This window comes from Garra rufa, chromosome 1, assembly GCF_049309525.1.
Source record: "Garra rufa chromosome 1, GarRuf1.0, whole genome shotgun sequence".
NCBI lineage: Eukaryota > Metazoa > Chordata > Actinopteri > Cypriniformes > Cyprinidae > Garra > Garra rufa.
The window spans coordinates 37,455,460-37,474,398 of NC_133361.1; the positions used below are offsets into that span (position 1 = coordinate 37,455,460).

The 18,939-nt window shown below is 49.0% G+C and overlaps 1 gene segment (V, D, J or C); it reads left to right on the top strand.

The window, feature by feature from the left end:
* The first annotated feature begins 1,018 nt into the window (after positions 1-1,018).
* LOC141305635 (Ig heavy chain V region 5A-like) lies at positions 1,019-1,480 on the top strand. The segment is given in 2 exon segments: positions 1,019-1,061; positions 1,173-1,480. Coding segments are annotated over 2 exon segments (351 nt in total).
* Positions 1,481-18,939: the final 17,459 nt, after the last annotated feature.

Below are 18,939 nucleotides of genomic sequence, written 5' to 3' on the forward strand. Positions count from 1 at the left end.
TACTTCTGAACGTTTTAACAATTTAAGTCACCACTTAATGCAGTGGTGACTTAATGCAGAACTGTATGCAAATATTCCTCCTCCTTCTCTTTATTTGAGTATTAAGATGAAAAGAAGCAGCTTGTTCTCACACATTTCAAACCATGATCTCTTCATCTCTCTGGTTGATGCTGCTGGCAGCTTTTTCTTGTAAGTCTTCATAGGTTCTATAGAGAACCTAATAAAATACTCTTGGTTATATATAATGTTGTCATATCTTATCACATGTATAAGAATACCTGCAGAACTTACTTTGTTGGTGTAACCTAATACAGTCAACAAGGTTTAATCAGATTAGATAATATTTTTTAATTCAGTTAAAAACTTCAGCAGAAGTTACTACATAAATCACATTTTTAGGTTACCAGCAATTTTTAAGCAGTAAAAAAAATCTCTGATGCAAAAAACTACTGATATTACGACAGAGGATGCCCATTTTAGCAGACCTGAGATATTACAGGAATTAATATAATGTTTTTATTTTCTTGCTACATTTGAAGCAATGAAACATATTGTTAACCCCCTTTTTCACAAAGCAAGTCTTTCTGATGTGGGTCCAACAGAACAAATAATGTAAATATAAATAATGTTATAAATAACAGTTTTATATTTAATAACATAAAATGCATCCATCTGTAGTGTAAAAAATAAGAAAAAAGGTTACATGTACATTTGTCATTTCTGGTGTTTAACTCTAGAGAAAAATCACTCAATGTTGGTAAACGTCCTATCCAAATAATAATAAGATGAGAAAAAAACGCTCTTATTAAATTATAAAAGGAAAGTGTGACGCCTTGTAATCCCATTATTATTGTTGTTTGAGCATGTAGATTTGAGTAGTACTGTAGCTCTGTATGATTATGTAAATCTTCTGTTGCATATTTAAACAGCAGGCATGAGTCAGTTTATACATTCATCTGATCACTAGAGGGAGTGAAGAATTGCTTCAGTTCATTCAAACTGTGCTGTGAAACAAACCATGATCTCTTCATCTTTAGTGTTGCTTCTGGCAGTGATATCCTGTAAGTTTAGTCTGCTTTCTGTGTTATTCATCATTTTGTTGCTAAAAAGCTTGTTAACCATTTTTAAATATCATGCTCTCTTATTAACTGGTATTATTTGATTTGATACAGGTATTGATTCATATGAACTCACTCAGCCTGAGTCTCTGTCTGTCCGTCCTGATGCCGCTCTCACTATCAACTGTAAAGTCTCATATTCAGTTACAAGCTCTAGTACAGCCTGGATTCGTCAGCCTGCAGGAAAAGCTCTGGAGTGGATTGGAGTGATCTGGTATAGTGGACGCTTATACTACAAGGATTCCCTGAAAAGCAAGTTCAGTATCACCAGAGACACTTCCAGTAACACAATAACACTGCAAGGAAAGAATATGCAAGCTGAAGACACAGCTGTGTATTATTGTGCCAGAGAAACACAGTGACAGACACCAACAGCCTTCCTGTACAAAAACATCATCATAATACAAATGAGGGCATATTATTGAACATTTTATTCATTTTACAAGTGATTGAAAGATGTAACTTTTCAAGAAACCAAAACATGTATAAATAATATACATATTTACATATTATTTATATGTATATATCCATATTTCAATTTTTTACAGTGTTAATGTTCACTGATATAATATTTATTAGTTTCTACCGTTTCAGTTAAAAAAATAGGCTCACTTACACACAGCAGAGCTAAATGTTTTGCTGAAACTATTCAACATCATGTAATAAGGGAGCATATACACTTTTATGACATTTGGTTATTTACTGAATTGATTACAGTTAATTTATCTGATCAAAATACATATAAATTCACTATTTTAGAAGAAAACATAAATACATCATTACTGTTTAACAGAAGCACTTGTTCCCAAATGAGACAATTAATTTTTCTGTTTCTCTTTTCTTACTGCGATCTGTTCTGTTTGATTCAGTTAAGTCAAGCAGATACTGTACTGTATTTGTTATCTAGTTGACACTGCAAACAGCATGAGCACATGTGTGGATGCAACAAGTACAATCAACAAATAAAAATGCTGAAAAAGTATTTTCTTAATTTGTGTCCCAGTTACAGATAATTCTGTATTAGGCATATAACAATAAATGAAAAGATACATTTTCAGAATTTTAAGTAAGAAAATATATTTTTCAACACTGGTAATGAGTATATGGCTGTCACATTGTTCTTTAATAGTTTGGCCCTTCAGTCATGATTGCACCTTGTGACCCTCCCAATGCAAATAAAAACCCTAAACGTCTGTTCAGTATTTATGTGCTGCTGATTGGATCTGAAGCGTAACATCACCACCTTCAAGATGAAGAATGCACTCTGCTTACTGTTGCTCTCATTCAGCCTACAACGTGAGTTCCCTTCCGAAGGGAACTCTACGCTGCATCCTGGTTAGGACACTTTGGGAACTGCCCTCAGCGTGACCGGTTCTGAAGCTCTTATAAAACAACGACAATGAACTTGACATTGACCGGCGCCAGCCCATGACGTCATTAACAAGGCGCCTACTAGTATAAAGGGGCGCTTGTGAATACATCAACCATCTTTTTGTTCTTCAGCCTTACCTTGTTCTAAGCTCGAGTAAAATGATGATTCCTAGAGTATACAGTTCAGCAAGTGTGCAGAATCCGTGTCAGAGAAATCTGACACCAGATGACGTGCGCAGTCTGTTTGTTATGTGTTTGGGTGAGTGAGCACGCGCGCTCTGTTCTTGAGAGTGCAGAGCGCGTTCATCGTGAGAGTTTCTCTCTAAGGAAACTCCGCTCTCGTTTGTCCCCTTTTCCGAGGGAATCGGGACATTTATCTGCCCTACGCGGCTCGGGTCCCGTTGCAGCCGAGGCTGCACGGAGAACGAGCCCGCGGTGGTTACAGATGAAGCGCGCACACGAGTTGAGAGATGTGTAATCTCTCACGCTCGTCAGCCGCGGACGAGGGCGAGCTGCGGGCGAAGGATGTATTAATCTCTGACATCCTTTGATACAGCGGCAAGTGCTCTACTGGTCTTAGCCAGGTAAGCAGGATGTGGCTGTTATGGGCGAAAAGTGATTTTCTGAGCTCTCACAGCCTGCCTGCCCCGCGTATGATGAGCTGTTGTCTGTTATGAGCCGCACTGCGGTCTGCTTTGATCTGCGGTGAAAGCACGTGCAGGGGGAGGTTGCTCATAACAAATTATATGAGCAATTTCACCCTGACCATAACGGACCAGTCCCCATATACATCCCATTCCCTCCTGATCTATATATTAGGATCGGGAGGGCATGGGATAAACCATATTCAGCCGCACTCATCTATATCAGCATGTTAGTTATGCTGGTGCAGAGTGAGTGCGTGAGTATGGCAGGCCGTCGATGCCATAACCTGAGGATACGTTTGCTGTCTCTCGGCGTGGGTGGCGTCGACGCTGAGGGCATACGCGGCAGCGGGTCAGGCTGGTGCTGCCTGCACGCAGTGGCAGTGTTGCAGGTGTACCGGGCTGATCTGCTGGAGGATGAAGACCCGTGGAGAGGGCTGAGCTGTTTCACACCACAGGCTTGTGGGTGAATTTTGGCAGACATCGGGGAGAAAGATGAGTGCTTTCTCCTCGATGCGCCAGTCTCGCCTTCCAAATTATTCGGTACATCCGTTGTTACGATGTTCGACTAACTCAGGGAGGCGGAGGCGTGCTCAGCGGCTAATAGATCCTTTGGGGTCTGTTATTTCTCAGCGGTCCTCATCTCCACCCGAACGCAGGGGGAGCCTGGCCCCTCCTGGCCTGCGGGCTGGAGGCAGGGCCAGGCGGTTTTGTGTGGCCACTCGAGACCCTCCTCTTGGGAGGGGTAGGTCTCAGAGGAGACGTGATGTGCGTTATGGGAGACGGGATCGTAGGGAAACGATCCTCTCCCTTCTCCCTCACGTCGTGCGGCCACCCGCCCTTTTTTCCCCTTAAGACTCTGGGGCTGGGCTGATGATAGATTGATAAATTCAATCCGTTGGCCCGGTACATGAACTGACATATAGGTGGTTGTGTATATGTATATGTACGTATTCTTTGTCTACCAGCTCCGCTTGGGTGAGACTTTAGTATTTGAGCTACTGAGCTCCTAAGGTCCCTGAGTGTCGAGTGTAGCCAGGTCTTCCCTCGTTTGTGAGTTAGTGTACCAAGACCTCCACTCGTAAATGACTCCTGTAGGGGTTAGGCGTTGTCAGGCTTCCTCTCATTCTGAGAGTTATCCCTTGAAGCCTCCGCTGCTTTTGAGCTCGGCTTAGGCACTATTTATACCTGCATATGCATGTCTACACACCTACTGGGTGTGGCAGTCTACCCCGTCCCGTGGTAAGAGTCCCTCTAGACTCCGCTCGTCTGAGTGTGAAGACCGGGAGGTTAGGGTAGGTTCCCCACCCTCCTTTTAAGAAGATAGGAGCAACCCAGGGTTGAGCGCATGGGCTGCCTCTCTTTGTGAGTCAGTGCACTGAAGGCCCCGCTCCCCAGGGCCCTGTCAAAAAGGGAAAGAAAGAAGTTTTCTTTAGTGAGAGAGGAAAGTTTAGAAAACCCCCCCCCCCTAAGTGTGAGGATTTTTTCAGGCCTCCTCTCTCTGAGAGTTGCGCTGACGAGATGCCCCTCTATGGAGGTTCTTGTCTAGGCTGATTTCTCACAGTTCTATCAGATTTGGGCAGTTCTGGGAGCTGGTAGGCTCTCGTGAGCCTCGCTCTACACCGAAGCTTACAGTGTTAGGTCCTCCTTGGCGGAAGCCCTGGTCTGGACCTCCAGGTTTCACCTTTTGAACCCTGTATAGGCGCTTACAGCTCTGTCCAGATAGCATTTAGGGGGTTGAGTGTAGTAGGTCTCCCCTCATTATTAATGAGCTCTGTTGGTTAGCACCTCCACTCCTAGACTTTCCTGTCACGGTGAGCGTTGTCAGGGTGCTGTAGGCTTCCTCTCGATTGAGAGTCCTTCTGTAGGAGCCTCCGCTCTTCGCTGCTGCTGATCAGACCTCCTTTCGCCTAGTGGCGTCATGATGTAGGTCGGGCGACTGGTCTTCCCTATGGTTTAGACTTAGAATGGTTAGATGTGTTCTCCTGCATGAGAACCGTCCAGTTGCAGCCTTCGCTCCCCTCAGTGCTCCGCTTACAAGTACATACTCGTGGTATTTAGCTGGTAGGCCTGCTTAGGCCTCGCTAACTGCTGTGCTCTGTGCTTTGAGCCCTCTGCCAAAGCTGAGTATTGTTAAGGCTCTCTCTTTCCAGACTTGAAGCCTCCACTCTACAGATTCCTGTGATGTGGGTTCATGTACTTGTAGCGTTGAGTGTAGCCAGGTCTCCCCTCAGTGGGTTTTTCGTTAAGACCTCCACTCTCGAGCATCTCTCGCTAGGGACTATTAGAATACCGCTCACCAAGACCGAGTGTTGTCAGGCTTTTTCTCTCTGTGAGATTCGTTCAAAGCCTCCACTCTACAGGGCCCTGCTCTCAGCATTTGGGCCCTGCTGTGAGTCCCGGTATTCTCTAAGCGTTGAGTGTAGCTAGGTCTCCCCTCACTAAAATATTTGGGTGAGATCTCCACTCCATAGAGCTAGGAGATTGAGCGTTGCTAGGCTTCCTCTCATCCGAGGGTCTCTGTGAAGCCTCCGTTCCCCTGAAGCTCCGCTTCTGGTACTTTCAGACGTGAGTGTAGCAGATCTCCCCTCACTGAATATTTGGTGTGAGATCTCCACTCTTTAGAGCTGGGAGGTTGAGCGTTGTCAGGTGTTCCTCTCATTCTGAGAGTCTCTATGAAGGCCTCCGTTCCCCAGAAGCTCCGTTTTTAGTACCTCCAAGCGTGAGTGTAGCCAGGCCTCTCCTCACTTAGAGCGTTGAGGCCTCCACTCGTAAAGAGCTGGCGGATTGAGCATGTTGGGGCTTCCCCTCTGGTGAGGCCCCCGTTCTCCAGAAGCTCCGCTTCCAGTCTTTCCCTCCAGGCGTGAGTGTAGTCAGGTCTCCCCTCACGAAGGGTTATTGAGATCTCCACTCCTAAGAGCTAGTGGATTGAACGTTGTCAGGTTTCCTCTCTTTTTGAGAGTCTTCTGTGAAGCCTCCGTTCTCCAGAAGCTCCGCCTTCAGTACTTTAGGCGTGAGTGTAGCCAGGTCTCCCCTCACTAGAGGGGCTCTTTTGAGACCTCCACTCCTGAGAGTTAGTGGATTGAACGTTGTCAAGGTTTCCTCTCCTTAGAGAGTCTTCTGTGAAGCCTCCGTTTTCCAGAAGCTCCGCCTCTGTACTTACAAGCATGAGTGTAGTCAGGTCTCCCCTCACACAAGGGTTTATGTTTGAGACCTCCACTCTTACAGAGCTCCGAAGCTCCAGGCTTTGCTATCGCCTGTGATAATTATATGGTGTTTCCCTCGCTACGCTCTGGGCACCTTCTCAAACCCACAATAGTGGTGAGTACTCACGTGAAGCTTTGAGCACTCCTTAAAAACCCACGTGAAGTGGTAAGTGCACACGCAAGTCCTTGGGCACTTTCTAAAATCCACATGAGTGGTAAAGACTCCCCCCTGAAGGTTGGGTTCTTTTCTAAAATCCTGTATGGTATGGGTTACGCAGTATTTCTCCGTTCCCATTCTAGAGTTGGTTCTAAACACCCCTGGGTGGTTACAACTCCACTGCAGATAGCACTACCTATAGGTTTGAGTGCCGCTAGGCTTCCTCTCATCTAGAGAGTCTTCCTGCAGAAGCCTCCACTCTTCCTAAAGGGAAAATAAGTTTGGGCGTGAGTGTAGCCAGGTCTCTCCTCACTTAGAGCGTTGAGGCCTCCACTCGTAAAGAGCTGGCGGATTGAGCGTGTCGGGGCTTCCCCTCTGGTGAGGCCCCCGTTCTCCAGAAGCTCCGCTTCCAGTCTTTCCCTCCAGGCGTGAGTGTAGTCAGGTCTCCCCTCACGAAGGGTTATTGAGATCTCCACTCCTAAGAGCTAGTGGATTGAACGTTGTCTAGGTTTCCTCTCCTTAGAGAGTCTTCTGTGAAGCCTCCGTTTTCCAGAAGCTCCGCTTCCAGTACCTCTAGGCGTGAGTGTAGCTAGGTCTCCCCTCACTGAAGGGTTATTTGAGACCTCCACTCCTAAGAGCTAGTGGATTGAACGTTGTCAGGTTTCCTCTCTTTTTAGAGAGTCTTCTGTGAAGCCTCCGTTCTCCAGAAGCTCCGCCTCTGTACTTACAAGCGTGAGTGTAGTCAGGTCTCCCCTCATACATGGGTTATGTTTGAGACCTCCACTCTTACAGAGCTCCGAAGCTCCAGGCTTTGCTGTCGCCTGTGATAATTATATGGTGTTTCCCTCGCTACGCTCTGGGCACCTTCTCAAACCCACAATAGTGGTGAGTACTCACGCGAAGCTTTGAGCACTCCTTAAAACCCACGTGAAGTGGTAAGTGCACACGCAAGTCCTTGGGCACTTTCTGAAATCCACATGAGTGGTAAAGATTCCCCCCGAAGGTTGGGTTCTTTTCTAAAATCCTACACGGTATGGGTTACGCAGTATTTCTCCGTTCCCATTCTAGAGTTGGTTCTAAAAACCCCTGGGTTTTTCCAACTCCACTGCAGACAGCACTACTTATAGGATCGAGTGTCGCTAGGCTTCCTCTCATCTAGAGAGTCTTCTTGCAGAAGCCTCCACTCTCCTGAGAACTCCACTTAGGTGGTTCTATTGCTTAGGCTCCTGGAGCCTCATGGATCACCTCCAGTGTTGAGTGTAGTTAGGTCTCTGACCTCCACTCCCAGAGTTCCCCGCAAGCACAGAGTGTTGCTAGGCTTCCTCTCGTTTAGAGAGTTTGTTTAGAGCCTCCGCTCTTCAGAACCCCCGCCTAGTATGAAGACTTAAGGGTAAGCTTCACTACTAGCGGTGAGTGTAGGTAGGCCTACTCTCGCTTAGAAGTATCAGGCCTCCACTCCTAGGAGTTCCGTGCTTGGGTGGCCGAGCTAGCTGTGACGTCGGCCCAAGTAGTGGGGAGTGATGTTCCTTCTTGACTCCTCAATCAGTCAGTTGTTCACTTACTCCTCAGCATGGCGGCGTTGGTATATCGTTCCCAAAGTGTCCTAACCAGGACGCAGCGTAGAGTTCCCTCCGGAAGGGAACGTCTCAGGTTACGTAGGTAACCCTAGTTCCCTGAGGACAGGGAACGAGACGCTGCGTCTCGTAGCCATGCTTCGGGCCCCACTTACGTCTCCATCAGACAAAAAGATGGTTGATGTATTCACAAGCGCCCCTTTATACTAGTAGGCGCCTTGTTAATGACGTCATGGGCTGGCGCCGGTCAATGTCAAGTTCATTGTCGTTGTTTTATAAGAGCTTCAGAACCGGTCACGCTGAGGGCAGTTCCCAAAGTGTCCTAACCAGGACGCAGCGTCTCGTTCTCTGTCCTCAGGGAACTAGGGTTACCTACGTAACCTGAGACGTTTTCCTACATGTCTATTATCAGTTCTAGGGTAAACAAATTACAAAATAAATCAGCCTTTTTTCAATCTTCTTTTTAGGCATAAAATGTCAAAGTATGGAGTCCATTGAAAGCACAGTTGTGAAAAAGCCTGGAGAAACTCTGACTCTGTCCTGTAGAGGATCCGGGTTCAGCTTTAGCTGCTGTAGCATGCACTGGATCAGACAAAAAGCTGGAAAACCACTTGTGTGGATGGGATATAGTGGCAATGCCTACTCTGAATCCTTCAAAGGTCGAACTGAAATCACTAAAGATAATTCAAAGAGTATGGTGTATCTGAAACTATCAGGCCTGACAGTAGAAGACTATACTATACAACAATACAACAATGATACAAAAATGTAACATTATATTACATGTAATTGTATTTTATCCCCCACAGATATTGAATGTCAGACTTTCACTCAGTCTGAAGCAGTGGTTAAAAAAAACAGGAGAGTCTCACAGACTTACATGTACAATAACTGGAGTTACTTTTGAAGATCTAGATCTGAGCTGGATCAGACAGAGCCCTGGAAAAGGACTGGAGTGGATTGCATACATCAGCACAGCTAGTTCTCCAATCTCCTATTCCCAGTCAGTTCGGGGCAGGTTCACAGTGTCCAGAGATGATTCCAGCAGTCAACTGTATCTACAGATGAACAGCCTCAAGACTGAAGACACCGCTATGTATTACTGCGCTAAAGAATCACTGTGAATGAGTTCAGTGTCAAAGCAATACAAAAACCACTTCCTCATTCACTTATACAGATAATGAATATTGACTAATCAGCCACATTGATTCCATAGAAATATTCAATTATATAATGCAGATTCTAACTTTGTTAGGTTGTAATAAAAAATGTTCAATGTTAATGTGTTTCTAATACAACACTGCCTCTATGTGCCTGAAGAGCTATGCTTAATTTGTGCATGCAAACTATGAAAAGCTGTGATCCGTTCTCTGCCATTTTTTAACCTGCAGATGACCTACTGTAGCCACATATTACTGAACCACAATCAAGGTGACAATCAGCATCACATAATTACTAACTAAGCAGTAGGCTATCAGGCAAACACTGTTATCAGCCATAGGTACAAAGACACACGTCATCACAGCCATTGTTATATTCAGAACAAAAGACTTTTATACAGCAGTTTGATAAATATTAAGTTAATATTTGAGAAACTTGACTTTTAGACACAGTGTTAACAGTTAGTTGCTCTATCAAAGAAATCCAGGGTAAAGCACGTACAGGGGTGTTTACTTTGTGAATCCTGAATAGTTTTTGAACAAATTAGTTTGAAGAATGACTCAATGATTTACTCATAAACACAGCCACTTGTCAAAACTTTTCAGATGTATATTACTGACATATGCAGAACTGTATGCAAATATTCCTCCTCCTCCTCTTTATTTGAGTATTAAGGTGAAAAGAAGCAGCTTGTTCTCACTCGTCTCAAACCATGATCTCTTCATCTCTCTGGTTGCTGCTGCTGGCAGCTGTTCCTTGTAAGTCTTCATAGGTTCTATAGACAACCTAATAAAATACTCTTGGTTATATGTAATGTTGTCATATCTCTAACATGTCCAGCCATATTTTTCCCCCTCAGGTGTCCACTGTGTTGAACTGAACCAGACTGAATCTACTGTCTTAAGTCCTGGTCAGGTTTTGACACTTTCCTGTAAAATCTCTGGATATTCAGTGAGTGACAGCAGATACTGGACACACTGGATACGACAACCTGCAGGAAAAGCCCTGGAATGGGTTGGAGAGATATGTGGAAGCAGTGACACATATTACAGTGATAAACTGAAAAGTAGATTTCAAATTACAAGAGACACTTCCAGCAACACAGTGACTCTACGAGGACAGAATATGCAGACTGAGGACACAACTGTGTATTACTGCGCCAGAGAGAGAACACACAGTGATACAAAACACAAGCAGTTCTGGTCAAAAACATCTTGAATAAAACAAGCTATAAAAAGTCCCCTATACATACTCTAAGATTACAAAAATGACTCTTACTGTATATCAGTGTTTTAAAGCCCAACAAACGTCTGAGAAATGACCCACAGACTTATTTTGTTGATGTAACCTAACCGTTGTTTTAATCAGTTGGTTTAATCAGATTACATTTTAACACAATAACACTGCAAGGAAAGAATATGCAAGCTGAAGACACAAAAACTGTACAAAAACATCATCATCATATTACAAATTAAGTCTTTCTGATAAATTTCCCGTCTAATCACTAAAAATTATTTGCACCAAAATAAAAGAACTCATAAAACTCAACATTCATCAATTTTTGCAGCACTTCACCCTTGTTTGCTAGTTCTTTGCAATATGTGGAAGATAAGATTTATAAGTCATCTTGTTATTTACCAGTAGTAGCAAAAAAAAAAATAAAAAAAATAAATAATAATAATTGCTTCATAAGCATCATAATAATTATTGAATTTAATGAATGTATAAAGATTGAACAGCACATGAAAATTGCTGCAGAGCTCAAAGTACAGTAAAATATATAATGATATAATGTAAAAAAGAGAGAATTCTTCAAATGAAAATGAAAACTAAATTAAAGCTCCACCCAAATGTAAATGACATTTCATACAGTATTTCTAGCAGCAGTTTTCGATGACATTGTAGCAGTTGATCTTCCTGCATCATTTGAAATGGCAGACATTTCATTCTTATTTTTTCTTCTGATGTGCTTTACTAGTATGTATAGACAATATTTTTTGTTTGCGTTGTGACGGGCGTCCCGAGGAGCAATCAGCGTCGCCCTGGCAACACACGAGGACCAGCTGGATCCACTCACCACGGACCAATCGGTCACGGCACAGCCAGCTTTATAAGCAGTCTGCCACAACCAGAGAGTGAGATACATCTCCACATGCACTGTGAGACTTACCTGACCGCTGTATCCTTTCTCCTGCAGAGTCGCCGTGACCGCTTGGTCCCCCACTTCCGGGTTGCACGTTTGGGGTTAAAGCACGTCCTTGCACCAACCCCCTGCACCGGCCACCGTCACCAGGAGACACCAGCACTCAGAAGAAGCCACCCTGCACCTCAAGGAAGACGTCCTCACCACTTCACTCACCGTATTGTTCATTTTACCCGCACTTCTGTCAATAAACGCACCCTCCGGGGCTCACTCAACTCTTGTGTTGTTGTTGCTGTTCTCCGCCCGGCCACAAGGTGGTGGAGAATGCAGGCAAGATCGTTCCTAGCGCCGGCTGAGAACACCAACAAACAAGACGTTGTTTACACCGCCATTTTGTTGCCCCTCTCACCTCCGGCTGTTTTTTTTCCTTCTTTTTAGGCTCGCTCCTCCCCGCAACGATGGAGGAACTCGTGAAACAGCTTACGGAGGTTAGCGTCCGCCAGCAGCAGTGCTTCGAACTGCTTACTGAGCAACACAGCCACATTCAAGGGTATTTGGCCGAACTACGCTTACCGGCCGCCCAGAACATCCCTCTACCGGATCCTCGAGTCACCGCTGCCCGTTTGCTACCCAAGCTGACCGCAAATGATGATATTGAGGCCTACGTTAAGATGTTCGAATCACTCGCCCGCACCGAAGGGTGGGCGAGAGGTACGTGGGCTGCGACACTGGCACCGCTGCTTTCCGGTGAGGCGCAACGGGCATATTTTTCCTTACCAGCGTCTTCCCAAAATAATTATAATGAGTTAAAAAAAGAAATATTAGGCCGTCTCGGCCTCTCTGCAACCGTTGCCGCCCAGCGCTTCCATGAATGGGAGTTTAAAACACGGTTGCCAGTCCGCGCCCAGGCCGCCGATCTGATGCGGTTAGCCGAGCATTGGCTACTGGAAGATTCACCCTCCCCAGCTCAAGTGACCGAACGGGTAGTGGTAGACAGGCTGCTGAGAGCTTTACCCCGCTCGATGAGGCAGGCCGCGGGTATGCGGGGGCCGAAGACCATAGCTGAGGTGATCGACGCCGTGGAGCTGGCGGACGCAACCTACCACCGGGACGTCGGGGAGCGAGCGCAGCCATTCCCCCGGAGGGTGCCCCAGGAGCGACGCCCGCCGGAAGGCACCCCACGACCGGTACACAGGCCGACCAGCCCCCGCGACGAGCCAATGCCCACAGAGCCGTCGACCCCCACCAAGGCTTGGATGGCAGGCTGTGTGGTTCACCAGAAAACACCCCCTGAAGCGCCTACGGCCACTGTCAGGATCCGAGGACGTCACTTCCGCGCCCTGTTGGACTCCGGTAGCGCAGTTTCCCTGGTGCGGCCCGCCACCCTTGGGCCCCGGCCAGCCTCCAAGGCGCTGATGCCAATCACCTGCGTCCACGGAGACACGCGTCAGGTACAAACTAACCTTCTTACCTTTCACAAGGATGGCCAGGCCTGGACCTTGGAAGTCGGAGTGCTGAAGGACCTACCTGTCCCCCTACTACTGGGCAGAGACTGGCCGGGGCTCGACGCCGCCTTGGCCTCCACCACACAGCCTGCCCGCTGCCGCCGCAAACCGCGGCCACCGCCGTCGCGGGGGTCCGGATGCCGCTCCAGCCTACTCACGACGGACAGTGGGAGAGAGGGTGAGTCTGCCGGCCAACACTCTAATCTATTTCACGATGTGTTTCAACAGGTTACTGGAGGAGGAGACTTTGGGAAAGCCCAAAAAGGGGACGACAGGCTCAAGCACTGCTGGCGGCAAGTCCGGGTGCTCGAGGACCAAGAAATTCTGCCGGCCCCTCACCCCCTCCCACATTTCATCGTTCGGAATGGCCTGTTGTACTGCGTCGCGGAGCGACGGGGGGGGGGTTAAACGACTTTTGGTAGTGCCGAAGCAAAAGACGGAGATGGTCCTGGAGCTCGCCCACGCTCACCCTATGGCCGGCCACCTGGGGGCCCAGAACACTACCCAACGAATCCGAGACAGATTCCACTGGCCAGGGCTGGAAGCCCAAGTAAAGAGCTTTTGCCAAGCTTGCCCTGAATGCCAACGCACGTCTCCTCGGAAGCCTCCCCCCAGTCCTCTGATCCCTCTGCCCATCATCGGGGTGCCTTTCGAGCGGATCGGGATGGACATCGTAGGGCCGTTGCCGAGGTCTGGCCGGGGACCCGAACACATTCTTGTCATCGTTGACTACGCCACTCGGTACCCAGAGGCAGTCCCCCTTCGCCAAGCCACCGCCAAAGCCATCGCCCGTGAGCTGTTCCTGCTCTCCAGCCGGGTGGGTATTCCGTCGGAGATTCTGACCGACCAGGGAACCCCGTTTATGTCCCGGCTAATGGCTGACATGTGCCGGCTGCTGAAGGTAAAGCAAATCAGAACATCTGTCTACCACCCTCAGACCGACGGGCTCGTCGAGAGATTCAATCAGACCCTCAAACAGATGCTCCGGAAGGTGGCGGCCGAAGACAAGAAGGACTGGGATCTGCTCCTACCATACGTTCTCTTCGGCATACGAGAGGTTCCCCAAGCCTCCACCGGCTTCACGCCCTTTGAACTTCTGTTCGGCCGCCAGCCTCGCGGTCTCCTCGACGTAGCCCGAGAGGCCTGGGAGCAGCAGCCGGCCGTCTACCGCACTGTGGTGGAGCACGTGCAGGATATGAGAAGCAAGATCGACAGAGTCATGCCATTAGTCCGGGAGCACCTGGTGAAGTCCCAACAAGCCCAGCAACGCCATTATAATCGGCCGGCCCAACCGCGGGAGTTCCAGCCTGGAGACAGGGTGATGGTCTTGGTCCCGAACGCCGCCTGCAAATTCCTCGCCCAGTGGCAGGGGCCGTTTACCGTGGAGGAGAGGGTAGGCCCTGTTAACTATCGGGTGAGACAGCCCGGCCGAAGACGGCCCCTGTAGCTGTACCACATCAACTTACTTAAGAAGTGGATTGGAGATAGGGACCAAGCCGTCGCCCTCGCCGTCACAGAACCCGCGGTTGTAGACATCAACCCCCATCTGTCGGCCACCCAGAAGACGGAGCTGCGGCACCTGGTCGGTCAGTTCCTGGACGTATTCTCCGACAACCCCGGCCAGACTAACGTCCTCTCCCACGACATCCGCACTCCTCCTGGCGTCATCGTCCGGCAACGGCCCTATCGAGTCCCCGAGGCCCGCCGGCAGGCTATAGAGGAGGAAGTCCAGAAGATGCTCAAGCTGGGGATCATTGAGCCCTCTCGGAGCCCCTGGTCCAGCCCGATAGTCCTGGTCCCAAAGCCGGACGGCACCCTCAGGTTCTGCAACGACTATCGACGCCTCAACGAAGTCTCGGAGTTCGACAGTTACCCCATGCCCCGGGTGGATGAACTCCTGGAGCGCCTGGGAAGGGCCCGGTACATCACCACCCTGGACCTGACCAAGGGGTATTGGCAGGTCCCCCTCTCCGCGGATGCCAGGCCCAAAACCGCCTTCTCCACTCCGTCGGGGCACTGGCAGTACCGGACCCTTCCCTTCGGCCTACATGGCGCTCCAGCGACGTTTCAGCGCCTCATGGATGTGATCCTCCGGCCCCACCAGAGCTACGCCGCGGCCTACCTGGACGACGTGGTCATCCACTCGGAGGCGTGGGAAGACCACCTGGATCGGCTCCGGAGGGTGCTGTCCGAGCTCCGTCGGGCTGGACTAACAGCCAACCCCCGCAAATGCCACCTTGCCTTAGAAGAAGCCAGGTACCTGGGTTACCGAGTCGGGAGAGGCCTTGTGAAACCCCAAGAGGACAAAGTAAAGGCGATCCTGGAGGCACCAACGCCACGCAACAAGACCCAGGTACGGGCCTTCCTGGGGTTGGCTGGCTACTACCGCTGTTTCATCCCCAGCTTCTCCTCTATAGCCGCCCCTCTGACAGACCTGACCAGGAAGGGGCAGCCTGAGCTGGTGCGATGGACCCCGGAAGCGGAGCGCGCCTTCCAACAGATCAAACAGGCCTTAACTACGGAGCCAGTCCTGCGCGCTCCGGACTTCAACTGCCCCTTCCTGCTCCAAACGGATGCTTCAGACACGGGATTGGGGGCCGTGCTCTCCCAAGTCCAGGAGGGAGAGGAGCATCCGATAGTCTACATCAGCCGGAAGCTGACCCGGGCCGAGAGAAACTACGCTGCCGTGGAGAAAGAAGCGCTCGCCATCAAGTGGGCGGTCCTGGAGCTCAGGTATTATCTGCTAGGCCGCAAATTTACTCTTTTCACAGACCATGCCCCGCTGCAGTGGATGGCCCGGGCCAAGGATACAAACGCCCGGGTCACAAGGTGGTTCCTGTCGCTCCAGGACTTCCACTTCGATGTGCGCCACCGGGCCGGTTCCAGCAACAACAACGCCGACGGGCTCTCTCGGTCCTGGGCAGCGTACACAGGTCTGTCAGGGGTCACTCCCCACCCACCCCCTGTCTCCCCTCTATCTTTTTACCTCCAGGACCAGGACGTCGCTTGGGGGGGGGAGTGTGACGGGCGTCCCGAGGAGCAATCAGCGTCGCCCTGGCAACACACGAGGACCAGCTGGATCCACTCACCACGGACCAATCGGTCACGGCACAGCCAGCTTTATAAGCAGTCTGCCACAACCAGAGAGTGAGATACATCTCCACATGCACTGTGAGACTTACCTGACCGCTGTATCCTTTCTCCTGCAGAGTCGCCGTGACCGCTTGGTCCCCCACTTCCGGGTTGCACGTTTGGGGTTAAAGCACGTCCTTGCACCAACCCCCTGCACCGGCCACCGTCACCAGGAGACACCAGCACTCAGAAGAAGCCACCCTGCACCTCAAGGAAGACGTCCTCACCACTTCACTCACCGTATTGTTCATTTTACCCGCACTTCTGTCAATAAACGCACCCTCCGGGGCTCACTCAACTCTTGTGTTGTTGTTGCTGTTCTCCGCCCGGCCACAGCGTATTAATATTTAATTCTGGCATCGGATTTTAATTAATAGATTAATAGATGTACTTTATATGATAAAGCTGACAGGCCATTATAACTTTTTTGTTTTAGGTGTTAATGGTCAGAGCCTGGAGTCCATCCCATCAAGTCCTGTCACCAAAAAGCCCGGAGAAACTTTGAATTTCTCATGTAAAGGATCTGGATTTGATTTTGGACAGTATGGCATGCACTGGATCAGACAGCCAGCAGGGAAAGCTCTGAACTGGATGGGTGCTATCTGGTATGATGCCAGTAAAACAGTGTATGCTAAAAGTGTTGAGGGACGAATAGAGATCACTAGAGATAATTCAAACAGCATGGTGTATCTGAAACTCTCTGGTCTGACAACAGAGGATTCAGCTGTGTATTACTGTGCAGGATACACACAATGATGCAGAAAAAGCACAGAGCTGTACAAAAACATGCCAGGGAGGAAAAAAACAAAAAAACAGAGGATGGCGCTGCAGCACAGTACAACTCTGCTCCAAAAACACAGAGCAAAGACATCTTATCCTAATGGATGATATACTGGCCCATATTTACCTAGAATATAAGCTATTTAAATACCATGATTGCTGATACATATGCCATGAATGACCTTAAGTGAATATATATTTAAAAAAATCCAGTTGAAATAAATGTGTTCTATTGTGTTCTATTGATACTGTCTTCTGAAAGAAATGTAAAAAACAAATAAACGAACAAACAAACAAAAAAAGCCCATAGTACAAAATCATGTATAAGAATATGATATGTAAATACTAATTTACTGGGCTCCAATTCAGAACTGTATGCAAATATCCCTCCTCCTCCTCTTTATTTGAGTATTAAGACGAAAAGAAGCAGCTTGTTCTCACTTGTCGAAAACCATGATCTCTTCATCTCTCTGGTTGTTGCTGCTTCTGGCAGCTGTTTCTCGTAAGTCTTTATAGCTTCTATAAAGATACTTCATATTAAAAACACTCATGGTTATATATAACGCTGCCATATCTCTAACATGTCTGGCCATATTTTTCCCCCTCAGGTGTCCACTGTGTTGAACTGACCCAGACTGAATCGCTTGACTTAAGTCCTGGTCAGGTTTTGACACTGTCCTGTAAAATTGTCTCGGGTTACTATTGTAAACTTAGTTCCCTGAGGGAACTCGAGCCGCGTCAGGAACGCTATGGGGAATGCCATTGGCGGGCCGCACTCTGAATCATGTCTTGCAACCAATGAACGACGGGGGTGACGTCACAGGCGCGGTGACGTCACCGACCAGGAAGTATAAAGCACGTGCGTTTGAAGCCCGCGGCAGCTCTAGCATGAAGCGAGCGCCGCAGGGGGCGGGAATTATGGTCCGAGACGCGGCGTCTCGTTCCCTCAGGGAACTAAGGTTACAATAGTAACCTGACGTTCCCTTCCGGGAACTCGAGCCGCGTCAGGAACGCTATGGGGAACGAGACTACCTACGTCCCCATAATTTCCGAACCCTGCGCAGTGTCTGTGCCAGCAGGTGGAAAGATAAAGAGCCTTTGTCTAGCATTCCGCGGACAAGAGGCCCTGTAGTCCTCGGCCCTCGGGCACACGAGGAATGGTAGTCTTCCTCTGTCTGGTCGCCAGCCAGAGCGAGAGGTACTCCGCGGCCCTCGGGCACACGCAGAGTCTTAGTCCTTTGTCTGGGAGTCAGCCAGAGCAAGAGGGACCGAATGACCACTGTCTAGCACTCGGCGGACAGATGGTGTGTGTAGTCCCCGGTCCGTAGACCCACGAGGACTGTGAGCTTGACCTCGAGGCTCCTCGGCCCTCGGGCACACGAGGAGTGGGTGATCCTTTGCCTGGGGGTGCAGCCAGAGCAAGAGGGATCCAAGGCTCGGCCTGTGCTACGCCAGGACGCGAGAGATAAGGCCATTGTCGGCATTCCGCGGACAAGAGGGCACTGCAATCCCCGGCCCTCGGGCTCACGGGGAAGACAGTAGGGGCCTCTGCCTGGTAGCCAGCCAGTGCATGAGGCACTCCTCGGCCTTGTTCTAAGGCAGACGAGGAGTCTTAGTCCTTGGTCAAGGTAGTTTCCGGAACCAGAGGGACCGAATTACACTCGGTCTGATAGCATCCTGCGTCAGAACACGAGGACAAGTAAGCCATTGTCTAGCATTCCGCGGACAAGAGGGCTGTAAGGTTCTCGGCCCGCAGGCACACGAGAATAGAGACCTCCGCCTGGTTCGCCAGCCAGTGCAGGAGGCACCCCTCGGCCCTCGGGCACACGAGGAGTCTTAGTCCTTTGTCTGGGGTTTCAGCCATGACAAGAGGGACTGAAAGCTCGGTCTGTAAACAGCATCAGAACGCGAGAGTAAGAGCCTTTGTCTAGTTTTCCACGGACAACAGGCTAAGTATTTCTTTGTTTGTTTGCAGATCTCTTTAGTTTGGCGAAACTAACTTCTCTTCTTTCCGCAGAAAGAATGCGCCTTGAGAAGTCTCCTCCTGGCTTGGGAGGTGGCTGACTCTCTAGGCCTAGAGCACTAGGCCGAGAGTACAGCTGAGCCTGGAGCGGCTCTGAGGTCAAGCTCATAGTACCTGACGAATGT